This window comes from Ranitomeya variabilis, chromosome 5 (assembly GCF_051348905.1).
Source record: "Ranitomeya variabilis isolate aRanVar5 chromosome 5, aRanVar5.hap1, whole genome shotgun sequence".
Classification (NCBI taxonomy): Eukaryota; Metazoa; Chordata; class Amphibia; order Anura; family Dendrobatidae; genus Ranitomeya; species Ranitomeya variabilis.
The window spans coordinates 53,615,874-53,639,144 of record NC_135236.1 but is presented as its reverse complement, the minus strand read 5'-3'; the positions used below and the strand labels follow the sequence as shown (position 1 = coordinate 53,639,144).

The 23,271-nt window shown below is 41.9% G+C and overlaps 1 protein-coding gene across 1 annotated transcript in view; it reads right to left on the bottom strand.

Moving 5' to 3' along the window:
• Positions 1-5,068: 5,068 nt before the first annotated feature.
• The window catches only part of LOC143774426 (beta-1,3-galactosyltransferase 2-like), a 32,987-nt gene continuing 14,784 nt past the window's right edge, over positions 5,069-23,271 (bottom strand). Inside the window, exon 2 of the mRNA XM_077262010.1 lies at positions 5,069-7,065. Coding sequence (XP_077118125.1) covers positions 6,020-7,039 — 1,020 coding nt within the window. The 5' untranslated portion in view covers positions 7,040-7,065 and the 3' untranslated portion in view covers positions 5,069-6,019. The remainder of the gene's footprint in view (positions 7,066-23,271) is intronic.

The window sequence follows — 23,271 nt, the reverse complement described above, 5'->3', positions numbered from 1 at the left end:
AGGGTGGTAGCATATGCCAATGACTTTTCCCTTTTTGTATTCATAGAGGAGGCGGATTGAGTTATGTCGGAGGTCATGCGATACTCTGAGGCTTCCGGGTCCATGATCAACCAGGAAAGGGTTAACTTGGCCGAAGGTTTTCTGCTTCCTTTGTTAATAAACCTGGGCAGTGTCTGCATCTTGCCAGAACCTCTTTGGACATGCGTCTATAGCCTGTTCTTCCGACTGTTATGTGGTAACAGGTTTAGCCTAATGAAGAGGGAGGTCAGGTACCACACAAGGAGACTAGGAGGGTTGGGTATTGTCAACCCGGTGGTGTTTCTAGTAAGCACTTTTATTAAAACAAAAGTCTCCAGCCTCTGGTTAGAGAGGGCTCCTCCATGGGTATTCTCCTGCAGGGGTTAGTTTCAGCCTTTCTTCCAGGTATGGGAGAGAGAAGGGCAGGTGGAGGACCTTCACGCACCACATGGACATCTTCCGGCTTATGCTACCCCGGTTTTGAAGGTGATCCGCCTGTGGGGTCTGGGGATGTTCGAGATCAGGACCATGTTGAGGAAATCCCTTGACAGTAGGGTTCTGTTGACCCCTTTCCGGAAGCCTCTGGTGCTCAAAGATTACCTAGGCTGGGATCTGGAGGTGGGACTTGGGTTGTTAAACACTTCGCAGATCCCCTTGATGTTTTGGGACTTGGTTTGGCACTGCTTCCATGGGAAACTGTATGTGAGGGACAACCTGAAGTAAAGGAACTCTGAATACCGGGACTGTCCCAGAGAGGAGTGTGGCAACATGCTACAAAGCATGGAGCACTTCCTCCTTTGGTGTCCCTTTAATACAGGGGTTTACAACAGTGTGGGCGCTTCTGTAGGCTGGCCTACGCTAGCATGCCTTTCCTATGCGGAATGGTCCTATGGGGCCTGGTTGGCCGAGATCGGGGCACGTTAGTCTTAGTCAGTTTAGTCATTAGGTTCTACATGTGGAACATATGATGCTTAGTGTCAACGCAACAGAAGGCCCTCCCCTGGGAAGAGGTGGTTAGCGACATTTTGGGTGACCTGGGCAAAATACGTTCTTTGGAGTTTAAGAAGCTGGATGTGGGGAGGGCCTCCTGACTTTTAGGGAAAGTTAGGTTTTGGTGAGATTGTTTGGTAGGGTAAGATAGGTGGTGTGTTTAGGGTCAGATAGATGTATGGGGCAGACAGGGACGGGGAGTGACAGTCTAGGGATAGGTAGATAGGTAGTTTTCTAGTAAGTTAGGTAGAGAAGGGAGAATAAGGGGTAGGTAGAGATAGATAGGGTTAGTTTTTATAGGGAAAGAGGGACAGCTTTTTAGTTGGAGAGGGACAGGATGATTGGTGTGGTTTAGTCAGGGTTGGGGCCTCTTAAATCTCCAGCCACCTGGTGATGGAATATTGTGTTGCAGAAGTAGCTTTTTGTTCTGCAGAGAAGGTTAATTAATATTGGGCTTGAAGGTGGCAACTTTGGGTCTGACAGTGGTTTGTTTTCAGAAGTGTGTCTAAAGTTAAAGTCATACAGTATAATCAATATGAAGGTGTTTTTTTGTTCTGTTTATATGTTTTGTATGTGACGTGTTGGGGGGGTTAATTTTAGGTTGGGTGGGGGTGGTGTGTATTTTTCTAAAAAGAAAAAAGAGATGAAAATGGACATCTTGGCAGAAAACTTAACCAAGGGCAAATGGACCCATTGAAAGAATAAAAGAAAAAGTGCATGATAAACTTTTTTCATGGACCTGGGTGTGCAGTGATAGTCATGAACTTTATATGGACCTTGGGTGCAAGATATTGGGGTTAAGCTCTAAGGGTGCGTGTCCACTGCCCGGATTACATCCGGATTAGCTGCGGATTGAACGCTGCATACAACCGCAGCGTCCAGATGTTACAGCATAGTGGAGGGGATTTTATGAAATCCCGTCTCCACTATGCGTGCGAACACGCACCCGGCGGCCCTGCATTTCTGGACATTCGGCACGTCTTTTTAGAACGCAGCATGTCCGTTTGCGTCGCCGCAAGGTAAATCACAGGGCCCTATGAATGGGGTGCTGAGATTCCGGATATGTGCAATGGACACATCCGGAATCACCGCGCGTTTAGAAGGGGCGGCTCTTTGGGTGGAGCAAGTTTTCCGCTCAATCCAAAGCGCCGGCAATCCGGAACCTGGAACCTTACCCTTAGGGTTTGTGTGTTGAGGGGAAAAAATGAAAAAATGTATTTAAAAAAAAAAAAAAATATATATATATATATATATATATATATATATATATATATATATATATATATATATATATATATATATATATATATATATATATATATATATATATATATATACACAGTACAGACCAAAAGTTTGGACACATCTTCTCATTTAAAGATTTTTCTGTATTTTCATGACTGTCAAAATTGTACATTCACACTGAAGGCATCAAAACTATGAATTGACACATGTGGAATTATATACTTAACAAAAAAGTGTGAAACAACTGAAATTATGTCTTATATTCTAGGTTCTTCAAAGTAGCCACCTTTTGCTTTGATGACTGTTTTGCACACTCTTGGCATTCTCTTGATAAGCTTCAAGAGGTAGCCACCGGGAATGGTCTTCCAACAATCTTGAAGGAGTTCCCAGAGATGCTTAGCACTTGTTGGCCCTTTTGCCTTCACTCTGCGGTCCAGCTCACCCCAAACCATCTCGATTGGGCTCAGTTCTGGTGACTGTGGAGGCCAGGTCATCTGGCGTAGCACCCCATCACTCTCCTTCTTAGTCAAATAGCCCTTACACAGCCTGGAGGTGTGTTTGGGGTCATTGTCCTGTTGAAAGATAAATGATGGTCCAACTAAACGCAAACCGGATGGAATAGCATGCCGCTGCAAGATGCTGTGGTAGCCATGCTGGTTCAGTATGCCTTCAATTTTGAATAAATCCCCAACAGTTTCACCAGCAAAGCACCCCACACCATCACACCTCCTCCTCCATGCTTCACGGTGTGAACCAGGCATGTAGAGTCCATCCGTTCACCTTTTCTGCATCGCACAAAGACACGGTGGTTGGAACCAAAGATTTCAAATTTGGACTCATCAGACCAAAGCACAGATTTCCACTGGTCTAATGTCCATTCCTTGTGTTCTTTAGCCCAAACAAGTCTCTTCTGCTTGTTGCCTGTCCTTAGCAGTGGTTTCCTAGCAGCTATTTTACCATGAAGACCTGCTGCACAAAGTCTCCTCTTAACAGTTGTTAGCAACAGAAATCCCATATACATATTTGAGAAACAGGGGTAGCGACACAAATTGTCCGCAGCCCCTGTTCAAACAACCTCAGCTCCAATAAACATCAGACAAAAATAGGAGAAATAGGAGCAAACTGATTACATCCGGTAAAAATAGTCATGTAACTTTATTAATTTGTAGAAAAGATAAAACATCTCAACAGTACATAAAGAGCCATTAACAATGCAGTAACTAGCAAAAGGTGCAATGCTTACCAGCAGGGAGTACTCCTTTGAGAAATCGGCCCCAAGTAGCCACGAAAGGTGCGTCGGGACCCTCCATCCGACCCCCCTTGTTCCCACTCATCTGCTGGTAAGCATTGAACCTTTTGCTAGTTACTTCCGCACTTTATATGAAAGACAGGTGTTACTTTATCTTTAGTCACTTTATGGATGCATGCTGACCTCCAGGTGTCCACTTTTGGATGCACTGCTCCCTCAGGGTTATGGTCTTTGGACCTTTATGTTACTTTTTTCAGGGACTCATGTGCAATGTGAGGTGGTGATAGGTGGGGGGTGGGGTATATAGCAATCTGCATTGTTAATGGTTCTTTATGTACTGTTGAGATGTTTTATCTTTTCTACGAATTAATAAAGTTACATGACTATTTTTACCGGATGTAATCAGTTTGCTCCTTTTTCTCCTATTTTTGTCTTAACAGTTGTTGTAGAGATGTGTCTGCTGCTAGAACTCTGTGTGGCATTGACCTGGTCTCTAATCTGAGCTGCTGTTAACCTGCAATTTCTGAGGGCGGTCGGATAAACTTTTCCTCAGAAGCAGAGGTGACTCTTGGTCTTCCTTTCCTGGGGTGGTCCTCATGTGAGCCAGTTTCTTTGTAGCACTTGATGGTTTTTGCCACTGCACTTGGGGACACTTTCAAAGTTTGCCCAATTTTTCTGACTGACTGACCTTCATTTCTTAAAATAATGATGGCCACTCGTTTTACTTTACTTAGCTGCTTTTTTCTTGCCATTATACAAATTCTAACAGTCTATTCTGTGGGACTATCAGCTGTGTATCCACCAGACTGCTCAATACAACTGATGGCCCCAACCCCATTTATAAGGCAAGAAATCCCACTTATTAAACCTGACAGGGCACACCTGTGAAGTTAAAACCATTTACGGTGACTACCTCTTGAAGCTCATCAAGAGAATGCCAAGAGTGTGCAAAGCAGTCATCAAAGCAATAGGTGGCTACTTTGAAGAACCTAGAATATAAGACATAATTTCAGTCGTTTCACACTTTTTTGTTAAGTATATAATTCCACATGTGTTAATTCATAGTTTTGATGCCTTCAGTATGAATGTACAATTTTAATAGTCATGAAAATACAGAAAAATCTTTAAATGAGGTGTGCCCAAACTTTTGGTCTGTACTGTATGTTTGGCGATCGTTTTCCGAATAAATCCGCTTATCACTAGTATTGACCTGTCTTCTCAAAAGCTGGACTGATACAGAATCTAATATACAAAGTGATGAAGCTCTTTTGCTACAGCTAAGCTTAGGCTTGGAAGGCTCCACATTGCAATTTATGGCTGGGTGGGAGTTTTTGGAAGTTCTGGCATCCACCAATTAGATTTGGTCGACTTCAGAACTTTTAAAGCAGTCACTGGACAAGAAGGTTGCCAGGTAAAAATAATTACAAGTATTGGATGCACCCATATGGAAATCATCATTCACCTCCCAAATTCCTCCAAAGAATATTCACTTTAACTAAGGTCACATTTCTTGTTATAAATTATTTTTGCAAAGCAATACAAAGAAGTCAAAATTAATATTATTTTAAAATGTTTTATTCACCAAAGGTACGTCATATACGACCATATACTGTGTGATAACATTATTCAGCACATTATTACACAATTCTAGCAAGTAATTGGCATTCAGTCAGCACCAAATAAGTTTGTAGTCTTCTCCTGGACGTTTGTGGCCTTGTTCTTGTAGTCATCCTTTATTTCGTGAGAACCATGGCCCACAAGAGGATCATCCAGTACTCTGGTGGACTGGTCTAACTGTTGCACATGATGCGTTTTTGCTGTATTTTTTCAGTCCAGATTTGCCACAAAGCCTGAAGAGTTTCCGATGCCAAGCAAAGTGAATGAGAATCCTGAAGTCTCATAAACACTTTGCTTATTTGTGACTTGCACATTTGGTGCAGAATTAAATCTGCACCATGCCAATTCTTTCAGTGTTTTTTCTGCAGATTTCACCCATACTAATGAATTAGGAAAAATCTGCACTAAAAACACAAGTAAAAAACGCAGCAAAAAAAAGCATGTTTTTGCTGCTACCTCTTCCTGCCAAGAGATGCACAAATGGTGCAGAAATTTTGTCACCAAACACTTAACGTGTGCACACACCCTTGATCAAATTTTCTCTAAAAAAAATGTTTTATAGGCTTTGTATGAAAAATTTGGTCCAAATTTCATCAATATTTTTTAATCAAAGTGTCATCAGAGTTTGGTCAGTGTGTTAGTATTTACCATCAGAGTTTGGTCCCAGTTTCATCAGTTTTTCTTGGATGAGAAACAATTAAAAATAGTTCCTCCATCTTTTCCTATCATTAAAAGCGTATCCGAGTGCTGTTCAATTTTTTTCATGGACCCATAGATTACATTGCCGATCTTGATCAACACTAGGACCGTTATCGGAAAAGTCCTCGTGATTTTGAGTGGGACATTTGTATCATGAAAAACACAATAGCATTTGTACCTAAAAAATGGTCTGAATGAGCCCTAACAATTCAGAGATTTATAAGCTTGAAAGTCTGCCCATATAGACCGCAGCTCACTTCCCGCATAATGGTGCACTGTGATAACTTCCTTGAATTTACAACGATCATAATTAATCCTGTGACCATTAAATTTATCTTTAGGGGGTTCAGTGGGTGGGATATGGAGCTCATATAAGCAAATTCCCATAAAAACATCCTCCATGGGGATGACCCTTATTTCTTGGGCCACATCGTAGATTTTTTTTGCCATATCAACTGAAAAGACATATCCAGGACCAGCGCAATAGGGTGGGTAAGTATTATTTGGATAGACTTCTTCAGGTACATACCACTTATAAGCCTTGCTCCTTAAGGGTCCAGTGTTGGTTACAATATATCCTGTAAAGTAATTTTGACGAACAGGTAAATCTGGATTAAGAAGCTGATGGACCAAGTTGTCTACGTTAAGAAACATGTCGTTGTCTATCTTAATGACATAGCTGGCAGAAGGACAGAATTTGGTCACCCACTCCATACCCATTAAGGTTTTCAAAGTTAAATTGTAATACGTGTCCATGAAGTCTTGTTGTATGATGTCCCCAAAGATCTCACTTTCCTCCTCTAACAAATCCTGGATTCGCTCTGGAAAAAAATGAGATCGACCCACCAGAAAAATCCTGACCACCTCAACATCATAAAGACTTTCATTACCCCATGTTTCTCGGATTGTGTGTCTAGACTCTGAGTCATAGCATAGTCCCAAGATCATTATAACAAGGAAAGGCTTCCGGTTCTTGCACTTGTCCGGCTGGTTAATGAGGAACTTGTATGGAAACGGGTATGGAGGAGCCAGGGGGTGCTGGAACGCCGGGTAAGTCAAATTATTCACAGGTTTCTTTCTGTCCTGTAATTTTACAGATGCTTGAAACCACTTGGTGAAATGTTCTATTTTCTTTTCGTAGTACAATACATATCCACTTAAAGATATGAGAACCAGACAAAGTGTAATGCAGAATTTCGATAAGTGGTTTCGGAAATACATCTTGTCAGTAGAACATGGAGAAATTTCTGGAAAGGGTATAAAAGGGAAAATGTTTAGTAAAGAAATCATGGAAATATTTTACAAAATGAACCAAATTATACATTGTGGGCTGAAAATTCTACAAATTTACACAATATAGTGAAGTAAGGGAGGATGCACATTTCATTTTTATTATTGTAATCCCCAATTATCAATATTGATGTTGGCAATGTAGAGGTATGTATGTATCACCCTTGTCTTGCCAACATCTATTGGAGGCCATGCACATTATATTAACCCCTTAAGCCCCAAGGGTGGTTTGCACGTTAATGACCGGGCCAATTTTTTACAATTCTGACCACTGTCCATTTATGAGGTTATAACTCTGGAACGCTTCAATGGATCTTGCCGATTCTGACATTGTTTTCTCGTGACATATTATACTTCATGATAGTGGTAAAAAATTTTCTATATATCTTGCGTTTATTTGTGAAAAAAATGGAAATTTGGCGAAAATTTAGAAAATTTTGCAATTTTCCAACTTTTAATTTTTAGGCCCTTAAATCACAGAGATATGTCACACAAAATAATTAATAAGTAACATTTCCCACATGTCTACTTTACATAAGCACAATTTTGGAAGCAAAATTTTTTTTGTTACAGAGTTATAAGGGTTAAAATTTGACCAGCAATTTCTCATTTTTACAACATTAATATTTTTTAGGGACCACATCACATTTGAAGTCATTTTGACGGGTCTATATGATAGAAAATAACCAAGTGTGACACCATTCTAAAAACTGCACCCGTTAATGTGCTCAAAACCACATTCAAGAAGTTTATTAACCCTTCAGGTGTTTTACAGGAATTTTTGGAATGTTTAAAAAACAATTAACATTTAACTTTTTTTCACAAAAAATTTACTTCAGCTCCAATTTCTTTTATTTTACCAAAGGTAACAGGAGAAAATGGACCCCAAAAGTTGTTGTACAATTTGTTCTGAGTACGCTGATACCCCATATGTGGGGGTAAACCACTGTTTGGGTGCATGGTAGAGCTCGGAAGGAAAGGAGCGCCGTTTGACTTTTCAATGCAAAATTGACTGGAATTGAGATGGGACGCCATGTTGTGTTTGGAGAGCCCCTAATGTGCCTAAACATTGAAACTCCCCCAAGTGACACCATTTTGGAAAGTATACCCCTAAGGAACTTATCTAGATGTGTGGTGAGCACTTTATCCCACCAAGTGCTTCACAGAAGTTTATAATGCAGAGCCATAAAAATAAAAAATCATATTTTTTCACGAATATGATTTTTTCGCCCCCAATTTTTTATTTTCCCGAGGGTAAGACAAGAAATTGGACCCCAAAAGTTGTTGTGCCATTTGCTCTGAGTACGCCGATACCCCACATGTGGGGTAAACCACTGTTTGGGCGCATGCAGAGCTCGGAAGGGAAGGAGCGCCGTTTGACTTTTCAATGCAAAATTGACTGGAATTGAGATGGGACATCATGTCACGTTTGGAGAGCCCCTGATGGGCCTAAACATTGAAACCTCCCACAAGTGACACCATTTTGGAAAGTAGACCCCCTAAGGAACTTATCTAGATGTGTTTTGACAACTTTGAACCCCCAAATGTTTCACTACAGTTTATAATGCAGAGCCGTGAAAATAAAAATTATTTTGTTTTTTTCACAAAAATGATTTTTTAGCCCCCAGTTTTGTATTTTCCCAAGTGTAACAGGAGAAATTCGACCCCAAAAGTTGTTATCCAATTTGTCCTGAGTATGCTGATACCCCATATGTGGGGAGGAACCACCGTTTGGGTGCATGGCAGAGCTCGGAAGGGAAGGAGCGCCATTTGGAATGCAGACTTAGATGGATTGGTCTGCAGGCGTCACGTTGCATTTGCAGAGCCCCTGATGCACCTAAACAGTAGAAACCCCCCACAAGTGACACCATTTTGTAAACTAGACCCCCCAAGGAACTTATCTAGATGTGTTATGACAGCTTTGAACTCCCAAGTGTTTCACTACACTTTATAACGCAGTCGTGAAAATAAAAATTTATTTTTTTCCCACAAAAAATGTTTTTTAGCCCCCCAAATTTTTATTTTCCCAAGGGTAACAAGAGAGATTGGACCCCAATAGTTGTTGTCCAATTTGTCCTGAGTATGCTGATACCCCATATGTTGGGGTAAACCCCTGTTTGGGCGCACGGGAGAGCTCGGAAGGGAAGGAGCCCTGTTTTACTTTTTCAACGCAGAATTGGCTGGAATTGAGATCGGATGCCATGTCGTGTTTGGAGAGCCCTGATGTGCCTAAACAGTGGAAACCCCCAATTCTAACTGAAACCCTATCCCAAACACACCCCTAACCCTAATCCCAGCCATAACCCTAAACACACTCCTAACCCTGACACACGCCTAACCCTAATCCCAACCGTAAATGTAATCCAAACCCTAACTTTAGCCCTTACCCTAACTTTAGCCCCAACCCTAACCCTAACTTTAGCCCCAACCCTAACTTTAACTTTTGCCCCAACCCTAACTCTAACTTTAGCCCCAACCCTAACCCTAACTTTAGCCCCAACCCTAACCTTAACTTTAACCCCAACTCTAACTGTAGCCCTAAGTTTATTTTAAGCCCCAGCCCTAACCCTAACTTTAGCCCCAACCCTAACTGTAGCCCTAACCCTAACCCTATCCCCAACCCTAACCCTAGCCCTAACCCTAACCCTAAACCTTTCAATAACCCTAGCCCTAACCCTAACCCTAGCCCCAACCCTAACCCTAACCCTAGCCCTAACCCTAGCCCTAACCCTAACCCTAGCCCTAACCCTAGCCCTAACCCTAATGGGAAAATGGAAATAAATACATTTTTTAAAAAATTTTATGTTTCCCTAACAAAGGGGGTGATGAAGGGGGGTTTGATTTACTTTTATAGCGGGTTTTTTAGAGGATTTTTATGATTGGCAGGTGTCACACACTAAAAGACGCTTTTTATTGCAAAAAATATTTTTTGCGTTACCACATTTTGAGACCTATAATTTTTCCATATTTTGGTCCACAGAGTCATGTGAGGTCTTGTTTTTTGAGGAACAAGTTGACGTTTTTATTGGTAACATTTTCGGGCATGTGACATTTTTTGATCGCTTTTTATTCCGATTTTTGTGAGGCACAATGACCAAAAACAGCTATTCATGAATTTCTTTTGGGGGAGGCGTTTATACCGTTCCACGTTTGGTAAAATGGATAAAGCAGTTTTATTCTTCGGGTCAGTACGATTACAGCGATACCTCCGTTACATCTTTTTTTATGTTTTGGCGCTTTTATGCGATAAAACCTATTTTATAGAAAAAATAATTATTTTTGCATCGCTTTATTCTGAGGACTGTAACTTTTTTATTTTTTCGCTGATGATGCTGTATGGTGGCTCGTTTTCAGTGGTACCATGGTTATTTATATCTGTCTTTTTGATTGCATGTTATTCCAGTTTTTGTTCGGAAGTATGATAATAAAGCATTGTTTTTTGCCTTGTTTTTATTTTTTTTAACGGTGTTCACTGAAGGGGTTAACTAGTGGAACAGTTTTATAGGTCGGGTCGTTACAGACGCGGCGATACTAAATATGTGTACCTTTATTGTTTTTTTTATTTAGATAAAGAAATGTATTTATGGGGACAATATATTTTTTTTCTTTATTTAGGGTTTTTTTTTTTTTTTTTACACATCTAAAAAAAATTTTGTTTTACTTTTTTATTTTGTCCCAGGGACATCACTGCATAGTGACAGATCGTTGATCTGACACTTTGCAGAGCACTGCACTGTGGCCATTTTGGATCCGGGGCCTGCAGGGAGGAGACGCTCGGTACAAGGTGAGCACATCGCCTTATACCGATCGTCTCAGGGAAGCCCGCAGGGAGCCCCCTCCCTGCACGATGCTTCCCTATGCCCCCGAAACACAGCGATCATGTTTGATCACAGTGTGCCGGGGATTAATGTGCCCGGAGCGGTCCGTGACCGCTCCTGGCACATAGTGCCGGATGTCAGCTGCGATAGTCAGCTGACACCCGGCCGCGATCGGCCACGCTCCCGGCCGATCGCATATGACGTACTATCCCATCCCTGGGAACTAAGTCCCAGGTCACCTCGACGGGATAGTACGTCATATGGGATTAAGGGGATAAAGTCACCAGAAGTTTGTGATTTAGAATCATAATGAACATTCTTCAGTTAGTTTGGTGCAACAAATCATTAGTTTTGTCTGATGACGGAGCGTTTAAGTTTTGTTTTAATTCAAAAGGCTGGTCGAATAAGTTGGATTTTTTTCAATTGATAACTAGCACTGGCTGCAACATTGTCTAAAAAAATACAATTTTTGCCAATGCAGTGTGAGATTATTTTGAGTAGTGTTGAGCGATACCGTCCGATACTTGAAAGTATCGGTATCGGAAAGTATCGGCCGATACCGGCAAAGTATCGGATCTAATCCGATACCGATACCCGATACCAATACAAGTCAATGGGACTCAAGTATCGGACGGTATCCCTGATGGTTCCCAGGGTCTGAAGGAGAGGAAACTCTCCTTCAGGCCCTGGGAACCATATTAATGTGTAAAATAAAGAATTAAAATAAAAAATATTGCTATACTCACCTCTCCGACGCAGCCTGCACCTTATCGAGGGAACCGGCAGCGTTCTTTGCTTAAAATGCGCGCTTTTCCTTCCTTCCGTGACGTCACGGCTTCTGATTGGTCGCGTGCCGCCCATGTGGCCGCGACGCGACCAATCACAGCAAGCCGTGACGTAATTTTCAGGTCCTTCTAGGCATTCAGTATTTTAAAATTACGTTCCGGCGTTGTGATTGGTCACGTCGCCCATGTGACCGCGACGTGACCAATCACAACGCCGGAACGTAATTTTAAAATACTGAATGCCTAGAAGGACCTGAAAATTACGTCATGGCTTGCTGTGATTGGTCGCGTCGCGGCCACATGGGCGGCACGCGACCAATCAGAAGCCGTGACGTCACGGAAGGAAGGAAAAGCGCGCATTTTAAGAAAAGAACGCTGCCGGTTCCCTCGGTGAGGTCCAGGCTGCGTCGGAGAGGTGAGTATAGCAATATTTTTTATTTTAATTCTTTCTTTTACACATTAATGTTGTTTCGATACCGATACCCGATACCACAAAAGTATCGGATCTCGGTATCGGAATTCCGATACCCGCAAGTATCGGCCGATACCCGATACTTGCGGTATCGGAATGCTCAACACTAATTTTGAGCTGTCAAAGAACAATGGTTCATCTGACTGACGAGAGATTGTTCTGGCCCATTTTTATCTAATGCGTATCACTCTTTTTGATATTATGTCCATGGTTTTCCCACTTTTGCTTTCCTACAGCACCATAAATAATCAATTAACATGCACATAATTTCATATGAATACATATCATTTTGTGCCATCCCCGTGGTGTATGGACGTGCTGAGATCTTCAGAGAGAAAGACAATTTATGTAACTGACACTTACTAAATTTGACAAAAAGATGTCAACAAAATGATTTCCTTCTTTGGTCCCACAAATTGCATCGTACCTAAGGTCTTTTGCATAAAGGATAACCCTCATGCCACACTAGGCAGCAGAAGGCCACCACTAAAAAGATGTATATCACTTTGTAAAGTTTCTCACCCTGAGATCAAAATAACAACTGAAAATTGATCTGCCATTGTTTTATAAATGTTATATACCCTTTCCATCCCACTGGTACATATTTAGCTGTTCAGATCCGTCTGCGAGTGTTATTGTTGGGTCACCAATGATCTAGTTGTGGAAATACTACCTGGTTACCTAAGTTCAGACCTGTCTACGACTGTGTTAATGTTGGGTCACCATTGACCTAGTTGTGGTGGAGATACTACCTAGTTACCTAAGCTCAAACCTGTCTACGACTGTGTTAATGTTGCGACACCATTGACCTAGTTGTGGTGGAGATACTACCCGGTTACCTTAGTTCAGACCTATCTATGACTGTGTTAATGTTGGGTCACCATTGACCTAGTTGTGGTGGAGATACTACCTGGTTACCTAAGTTCAAACCTGTGTACAACTGTGTTAATGATCTAGTTGTTGTGGAGATACTACCTGGTTACCTAAGTTCAGACCTGTCTGTGACTGTGTTAATGTTGGGTCACCATTGACCTAGTTGTGGTGGAGATACTACCTGTTTACCTAAGTTCAGACCTGTCTATGACTGTGTTAATGTTGGGTCACCATTGACCTAGTTGTGGTGGAGATACTACCTGGTTACCTAAGTTCAGACCTGTCTACAATTGTGTTAATGCTGGGTCACCATTGACCTAGTTGTGGTGGAGATACTACCTGGTTACCTAAGTTCAGAGCTGTCTATGACTGTGTTAATGTTGGGTCACCATTGCTGTAGTTGTGGTGGAGATACTACCTGGTTAAATAAGTTCAGACCTGTGTACAACTGTGTTAATGACCTAGTTGTGGTGGAGATACTACCTGGTTACCTAAGTTCAGACCTGTCTACGACTGTGTTAATGTTGGGTCACCATTGACCTAGTTGTGGTAGATATACTACCTGGTTACCTAAGTTCAGACCTGTCTACAATTGTGTTAATGTTGGGTCACCATTGACCTAGTTGTGGTGGAGATACTACCTGGTTAAATAAGTTCAGACCTGTGTACAACTGTGTTAATGACCTAGGTGTGGTGGAGATACTACCTGGTTAGCTAAGTTCAGAGCTGTCTATGACTGTGTTAATGTTGGGTCACCATTGACCTAGTTCTGGAGAAGATACTACCTGGTTACCTAAGTTCAGAGCTGTCTACGACTGTGTTAATGTTGGGTCACCATTGACCTAGTTGTGGTGGAGATACTACCTGGTTACCTAAGTTCAAACCTGTCTACGACTGTGTTAATGTTGGGTCACCATTGACCTAGTTGTGGTGGAGTTACTGCCTGTTTACCTAAATTGTCATATTACTTGGCAAATGTCATGTTACTGCTAATATTTGCTGCTGTACATGATATCATTGTCAGGGTTCATGAATCATGACATGTGTTATCTGTATATGCTGCAACAAATGTGTGACATATCTAGTGAAGTGTCAGAAGTGCTATGGAAGTGATAAATGATGTTTGAGCCAATACGTTATACGAGAGAAGCGACCCTTGCCTAAAATGCCCAATCATGATACCACTGAGTGACATTATTGAGGTCTGAAGTGCCAAGTACTCAGCATTGAAAATTAATACACTGAGCTTAGCATAAATATGTATGTCAATGCTTTCTGGGTGAATACAGAGGAGTCAGACATATGCACACTAGCAGCCTGCCAACATGAAGAAGAAGGAAGAGGAGCTGAGAAATATGAATATCCACACCATAGTCTTACTTGCCAGTTTTTAGCAGGAGAATGTTAAGTCCTTCGCATGCAATTTTCATTGATGACCACATTCCTATTGAGGCTATTTCCGCCCTACACCAAGTTCCATGCCCCCTCAAATGTGTCTGACATGTGGCACAGGGAGTCTTCAAGAAATATTTGTTTATAGTGGGTTTATGCGGGACCTGGACAATTTCCAACTCTGTGAGGTCTCCCATTTTTCACGGAATGTTCCAGAAGAAATGGAAAGTAAGAGTAGCAAATAGAGGTGAATAACTATTGCCACTTGATGAGCCACTCCAGGGAACTTGTCAGGGGTCAAATGGTGAATGTACGGAGCTCCAGCCTATGCTGCAGTTGTTGTGTTTTGTACTAAGATTAGAGTACATCAGCCCATCTGCATGAGTACCCCTATTATGAAGAAAGTGTGAGGAGTGACACCTTAGAGAGAAAAGAAATGTATTCTTGTGATTAAAGAGTGCATCCAACAATAGGGCAAAGATCATCTGCCTCAAGAATGAGGATATAAAACCTCCTATAGGCTTATTCCTGTCTATGATGATTTCCACACCAGAGAACTCCTGATAACTGAGTGTGATTAATGTTGCTACATCAGAAATGACTGGAGACTTAGTTCTGGTTTGTGAGAAACTGTGACTCGGTAACTTTTTGCGTTCCTGTGCGGTCAGCGGGAATGTCAAAACGCCGCATGCGGACGCATCCGCGCACAACGCATGTCCCTGCGTGCCCAATGTTAAAGATAGGCACGTAGGACGACACAGGCCGCATGTGGAAGTAGGTGGAGCGTAGGCATAGCTTAACGGAGGATGTACTCAGCCATATGCAGACCAGCCAAATGCAAGTGTGAAACCAGCCTTATAGGCGATCATCATGCATGAGGCAGATCTGACTTTATGAAACAAAATTAGTGAAGTTGCTAAGATGAATCAGTCTATTTGAACATTTTCCAGCTCAAGGTAGAAAATTACAGCAGTCATTTGATCAAGGGACACATCGAGATCATTGAAGCCTTGGAGCAAACATGTAACGGGGCCTTGTGCTCTTTCTGAAATGGAACTAAAATTGTGCTACAATGACAGTGCCATAAACAATACTACCATACAGTGCTATACAGTGCTATACACAACCTGTTGGAATAAGTTTAAATGCAACAACTCCATTCCTGTTGTAGTCTGCATTGAATGTCTATGAGTGTTCATTTGTCAGCTATGCTGTGATTGTTAAAGTTTGTATAAAAAAAAAAAAAGGGTCACAGGACACTCACTGATTGCATCATTCTGCTGCTGTTTCCTTCACAGAGAGACATGTGTTACATGGACTAGATTATATCGGTAGTTACTGTCAAAGCTTTCTTATTTTGTTCCAGTTCAAGCTGCATATATTAAACACAGTTTGCCTTACGTTGGATTCTGCTGCTTATATGAAGTAACACGCGCTGCTGTGGTAATACTCCGGCTAACAGGTTATGGGCCCAGCCACCGGAAAGTAAATGGTAAAAAGCCCAGTCACCGGAATAAGCAGCGAGCCAAGCGCAGACAGCACAGAGGAACCCCCGGAATACAAGGACACCGGAACGCAAAGGTACCGCAGTGTACAGAGCACCGGACAGCGCAGCTTAAAGGGCCAGTAACAAACAAAAAAAAGAGGTACAAGAGACAAGAATGTCTACAGAAAGGAATGCAGTGAAGTACACAGTGCCAAGTCTCACAAATCACAATTACAGCTCCTGGAAATTCAAGGTAAAGATGTTACTTATAAGAGAGGGTACATGGAAATGTATTGAACAGCCTGTGCCTGACCCAGTACCGGGTGATTGGCTAGAGACTGATCAGAAAGCACAAAGCACTATTTCCCTCAGCATAGATGATAACCAGATTGTACATGTATGCAAATGTGATACTGCAAAGAAAATGTGGGAAGAATTACAGAAAGTGCATGAAAGGTCAAATCTCAGCAATAAGCTATATCTTATGAGAAAGCTGTATCAGTCTAAATTAAGTGATGGCCAGCATATGCAGGACTATATCAGAAACACCCTAGAGATTGTGGAGCGCCTAAGGGGTATTGGTGAAGAAATTAAAGATTTTCATGTTGCTGCATTACTATTAAGTGGTCTTCCAGAAAGTTATGACACGCTTGTGACTGCATTAGATGCCAGACCAGATGATGAACTCACACTAGAATATGTGAAAGGGAAACTTGCAGATGAATACAAGAGAAAGTCAGAGACTATTAGCAATAATATATGCAAAGCAGAAACAGCATTAAAGACACAGTACTTTTCTAAAGCTCAGAGTCATTTAAAGGAAACTCGTGAATGTTTTGTCTGTAAAAAGCCTGGTCACCTTAAAGCAGACTGCAGAGTGTGGAAAGCAAGAATGAATCAGTTTAAAAAGCTGGACAGTCATCAAAAGGTTAAAACAGCTGTAAAGAAGGAAGATGCATGTATTGCGACTGCATTTGGGGTCAGCACAAGCCCATATGCAAACCATGTTTGGTGTATTGACTCTGGAGCGACTGCTCACATGACACGTGATAAGGATTTCTTCATTAATCTAGATGAAAGCAAGTCTGAAAAGGTAATTTTAGCTAATGGTCACTATATGACATCAGAAGGAATAGGAGATGGTTATTTCCATTGTCAAGTTCAATCCTCAGCACAAGTCAGAAAAATCCCAGTTAAAGACGTGCTGTATGTTCCCAAACTTGAAAGTAACCTTTTATCTGTAAAGAAGCTTGCACAACAAGGAAATATAGTTACATTTAAGGATGACAGATGCATCATTTCAAAGAAGGGTCATACCCTTGCCGAAGGAAAAATCAAAGATGAACTTTATCAGCTGAAATGCAATGAAACTGTTTACAGTGCTAGACAAGATTTTCATAAGGACTGTATTCATGTGTGGCACAGACGCCTAGGCCACAGAGATCCAGAAGCAGTAAAGAAACTAGCTCAACTTGCAAATGGTATTGCAATCAACCAGTGTAATCAAACAATGAAGTGCACAAGTTGCCTAAAAGGGAAAATGTCCAGAAAATCGTTTCCTAAAGTAAGCACTACTAAATCTGCACAGATACTGGATTTGATACATACAGATGTGTGTGGTCCAATGAGTGTTCTTACTCCCAGCAAGAAGAGATATTTTCTCACATTCATTGATGATTATTCCAGATATACTGTTACTTACCTACTTCAAAGTAAAGATGAAGTTCCACAGAAACTTGAAGAATATCTTGCTGCAGTTCTTAACAAATTTGGAAGAATACCAAAGGTACTGCGAGCAGATAATGGAACTGAATATACAAGTGGTAAAGTGCAAACCATCCTGAAAAAGAATGGAATCGTGTTCCAGACAACCGTTCCATACAACCCAGAGCAGAATGGCACAGCAGAGAGAAAGAACCGAACTCTTTGTGAAAGTGGAAGAAGTATGCTATTTGATGGAAACCTACCTACAACATATTGGGGAGAAGCCATCATGACTGCTACCTATCTTCAAAATCGACTGCCAAGTAAAGCTACAAGTAAAACTCCGTATGAGCTATGGAACTGTGAGAAGCCCAACCTGAAGCATCTCAGGATATTCGGAAGCAAAACTTTTGTGCATGTTCCCAAAGAAAAACGTTCTAAGTGGGAATCTCATGCAAAGGAAGGAGTTCTTGTGGGGTACAGTGAAACTCAGAAAGGATACAGAATCCTGCATCCACAGACCAACACAGTAACAATCAGCAGAGATGTAGTGATTGATGAAAACTCAGTATCGCTCAAATTTCATGAGGTTACGCAAATAATTCAACCTAAGGAACAAGAATTTCAGTCAGTGATTCCAGACATTGAAGAGAATCTCAAAGAAAATACTGAAGTCTGGATATGCTCTGAAAGTACTGAAAAAGAAACAGAAGAACCAAGCCAACCTCAGGAGATCAGAAGATCAGAAAGATCAAATAAAGGAATTCCAGCTAAACGCCTTTCTTATATGGTCAGATCAATTCCAGAAGAAGAGCCACAGTCATGGCAGGAAATGCAAAAACTGCCTATTCATAAGAAGCAAAAATGGATAAAAGCTGCTGATGAAGAAATGGAATCCCTTCATAAGCTCAAAACATGGGAGCTCACAGAGCTACCTCAAGGCAAGAAAGCAATTGGATGTAAGTGGGTCTTTAAGAACAAATATGACTCTGAAGGTAATATTCACCGTTTTAAAGCAAGATTGGTCGCAAAAGGATATTCACAAAAATATGGTGAAGATTATGATGCTACTTTTGCTCCAGTTGCCAAGCAAACTACATTCAGAACTTTATTATCCATAGCTGCTGTTCAGCAGATGAAAGTAAGACATTTTGACATCAAAACAGCCTTTCTACATGGAGACATTGAAGAAGAGCTGTACATGACTCAACCAGAAGGCTATGTTAAAAGGGGTAAAGAGAACCTTGTTTGCAGAATGCAAAAATCTCTCTACGGCCTTAAGCAATCAGCAAGAGCATGGAACACTAAGATGAACAAAGTGTTAATCGACGAAGGATTTAAAAGGTCTCAAGCGGATCCATGTTTGTATACAAAAGGTGTATCACAAGATTGGATGTATGTTATTCTATATGTGGATGATGTAATAATAGCGCATCAAGAAGAGAGAGAAATTTCAAAACTAGGTCAAATTCTGAACAAGCATTTCGAGACCAAGGACCTTGGAGATGTGACATACTATTTGGGAATCCAAATCCAGAGAGAGGAAGATGGAAGTTTTCTTCTTAATCAAAATTCTAAAATCTCCACAGTTCTAAACCAGTTTGGAATGTCAGAAGCCAAAGGCATATCAACTCCAATGGATCCATCTTACCTAAAATTGGAAGGAGAAGAAGATCTGCTACCCACAAATGACAGTTACAGACAAGCAGTGGGGGCACTTCTATACATAGCAACCACAACCCGTCCAGATATCTCAGCCACAGTGGGAATTCTCTGCCGACGTGTAAGCAAGCCACGCCAAAGAGATTGGAATGCAATTAAGAGACTTCTTCAGTATCTTAAGGCAACCCAAGAGTTAAGTCTAAAGATTTCTGCATCAGGAGATCTAATTCTCAGAGGATATGTAGATGCAGATTGGGCTGGAGACTCAAGTGATCGAAGATCAACAAGTGGTTACTTGTTCAAGTTAGGACACACTTCAATCTCATGGTCGAGTAGAAAACAAGTGTCAGTTGCATTGTCTTCTACAGAAGCAGAATATACATCAGCTGCTCATGCAAGTCAAGAGTTAATTTGGTTGAAGCAACTTTTGGAAGAATTCGGCAAACCACTAGCTGAACCAACTGTTATCTATGAGGACAACCAAGGATGTATCAAGCTCGCCAGCAGTGAAAGGATAAGTGCAAGAACAAAGCACATTGATGTTAAACATCATCACTTGCGTGACTTAGTAGAGCGTGAAGTTCTAAAGTTTGTTTACTGTGAATCTGACAAGATGTTAGCAGATGTTTTGACAAAGCCATTGTCAAGAGCCAAGTTTGAAGAATTCAGAACTGCAATGGGACTAACAGGATAAGCAGTTGTTGAGTGGGGGTGTTGGAATAAGTTTAAATGCAACAACTCCATTCCTGTTGTAGTCTGCATTGAATGTCTATGAGTGTTCATTTGTCAGCTATGCTGTGATTGTTAAAGTTTGTATAAAAAAAAAAAAAGGGTCACAGGACACTCACTGATTGCATCATTCTGCTGCTGTTTCCTTCACAGAGAGACATGTGTTACATGGACTAGATTATATCGGTAGTTACTGTCAAAGCTTTCTTATTTTGTTCCAGTTCAAGCTGCATATATTAAACACAGTTTGCCTTACGTTGGATTCTGCTGCTTATATGAAGTAACACGCGCTGCTGTGGTAATACTCCGGCTAACACAACCGCATCCAAGACTTCTCCCGTGCTTCCCCCATACTCTGGAACTCTCTACCCCAACACATCAGCCTCTCGCCTAACATAGAAACCTTCAAAAAGAACCTGAAGACTCACCTCTTCCGACAAACCTACAGCCTGCAGTGATTCTCAACCTACTGAACCGCCGCACAACCTGCCCTACCCTCTCCTAGTGTATCCTCACCCATCCCCTGCAGACTGAGCCCTCGCGGCAGGGTCCTCCCACCTTATGTACCTGTGTGCCTTGTTTTTTGCTCATGTTTAATGTATTTGTCTACATTTGCCCCATATTCACATGTAAAGCACCATTGAATAAATGGCGCTATAAAAATGTATAATAATAATAATAATACAGTACAATGATTCAGAATAAAGCATACACGGCTGAAATAATGCACCCAATGCCTGAGCCATGGGCAGCAGAAATAAGTAGACTGGCTCCCTTTAACTATTTACTGTAAATAACAGTATTATTTTAGTTGATGTCTTCATGTGATAGAGATCCTATAGTCTTGTCCTGTATGCACAGTTGAACCAAAATGTAAAAGAGGTTGATCAGTTGATAAGAAGAACCACGTGTATTGTTCTTTCATTTGACAAACAGTTTCCTAAATTAACAATGGCGTAACAGATTCAGTATAGTGTTCAGCAAATACATTCGGCACTATTCATTACTTGGTGAGTAATTTGGTATTCGCCTCGATATATTCAAGTGACCTGCCCAGCATGTTTGGTGCTTTATTTGCAGCCAATGGACATGCTGAGCTTGCTTGCCAATCACAGCAATACGGGCGCCATCTTTGTTGTGGCATTACTGTGATTGGCTGCCCTTACAGTGTCATAGAGGGATATTTAAGCCCTGCTGGCACCATCTTGTGCACATTGCATGCGGAAGCAGTGTAGTGACAGCGTAAGGAGAGTGAAAGCAACCTATAGGGAGAGTTTCTGAATCCAAAAAGCTCTTTTAAGAGCTACTTAGAGTGAAGATTAGTTCTCAGTTAGCTTGAGATAGCGTAGGGAGAGATTTAATACCAAGGAGAGGGAAAGCCAGGCAGGGTGTTAACATTGCAAATACATGCTGCAAATCTCTCTTAGGTTGCATTGTATAGTGTAGAAACAGATGGTGGGAGTAGGGAGAGGCAGGGTTTCATATCCAGTACCAGAGTATACTAAACAGCTCTTTTTACAGCTAAATCATATTCCTCAGTATCAGTATATACTAAACCGATTTTTTTACAACAAAATAATATTCATCAGTACCAGCATACCCTAAACATGTTTTTTTTAGAGCTAAATAAAATTCCTTGCCTATTGCCGAAATAGCGTATATTTATCTAGTAGTTGTGTGACTGACATAAAGCCTGCTGACATATGCAAACGTCACTATTTACCAGTAATTGACCTGAAGTCTGCTGTTGGCATGTGTAATAAAGGCGATATAAAAAAACAATTACACTGCTATTAGTGAAATAGTGTACATTTATATAGCAGCTGTACAACTGGCTTAAAGCCTGCTGAAATACGCAAATGTAACACCCCAGGTGGCATTGCTCTCCTGACGGGGAGAGTGATGTCATGCTTGGAAGTGAGGAAGGATCCCTTTGACAGGTATTCAGCACATACTACACTGTTCTGACTCCAGGCCAGAAGGGGGAGCTCTACACCCAATTTCAGGGGTGCTGCTCTCTCTGGTCTGGAGGAGGAGTCAGTTGCTAGGCAGTTGCTAGGCAGTTGGAGTTACACAGTTGGTGAGAGGAGAGCGAAGAGAGAGGAAGGAAAGCTGGGGCAGTAGAGACAACTGATTCTGCAGCTCCTGGGAAGGAAAGAGAAAGCAGAGCAGTCTGTAAAGTGACTGATTGGGGAAGTGGAGCACAGGAGAGTGAAGTGCTGGAGAGAGAAGCTGTGATTGAGCTTCCTCCACGCTCAGCACAGATACCGGTAGCCGGAAGACCGAGGTTGTGGGGGTAACAATATGCCCCACGGCAGAAACCGGCAGACAGCTGATTGCAAGTTACCTGTCCACCATTAACACCTGAGGACACAGTAACAAATAGAGCCCGGGTCATGATAGAGATCCTGTAAAACTACTCGAGCTACCTGTCAAACGGGTAGTGTCCTACTTAAAGGGGGACAGAAAGAAAATGTGAGGACCTTGTGTGAGGCCTAAGGCAGCAAGGGACTACAACACCACAGCGCAAGAAGGAAAGCTTCCAACCCCACCTGGTTAGAGGGATTCCTAGTTCGCTTCCAAGCCGGCCGGACCACATCAGCATCTGTGATCCGGTACCCTGGACTGGTACCCTGGAGTGGCTGCCTTGAACCAAGTAAAGAGGTAAAGAGACTGCAACCCTGTGTCCTCCGTTTCTTACTACACCACCTATCACCATCTTCATCTATTACTCCGGGAGCCCTGGGGACCCAGCTTCACCTGTGGGAAGCCATACCATCCCTGCTGCCATAACATCACCACCCCAGTGGACCCCATTAAGTTTCGTTTTCATTGTCTCACCCCGCCATTGAGGATCAGGAGGCGGATCTCGGCTGCTGATGGACACGTCCTCAAGGTACAGAGATAATTGGACTGGGCGGCCATTACTTTTTGCGCTCTTAGTCAGTTCACGCCCACGATGACACACCCTTATTCTTCTTCTGCGCTCCTTGTGGTGCTGTAATGGCGGCAGTTTTGGCGGGAATCTTGGCGGGAAATAGCAACACACAGTCCTTAAGCAAATCACAGTTCAAATACAGTTCTGGCACAGTTCTTAGGTGCACATGACCCGATTTTCAGGCTTAAGTAGATCCTGTTTATGACGCCAAAAGATTGGAGCGCCCCCAGTAGGGCTATGGGGTACTCGGTGGGGATGTCATGGTGGCTGACCCGGTCCGTGGCCCTAGGGACGTCCATTGTAA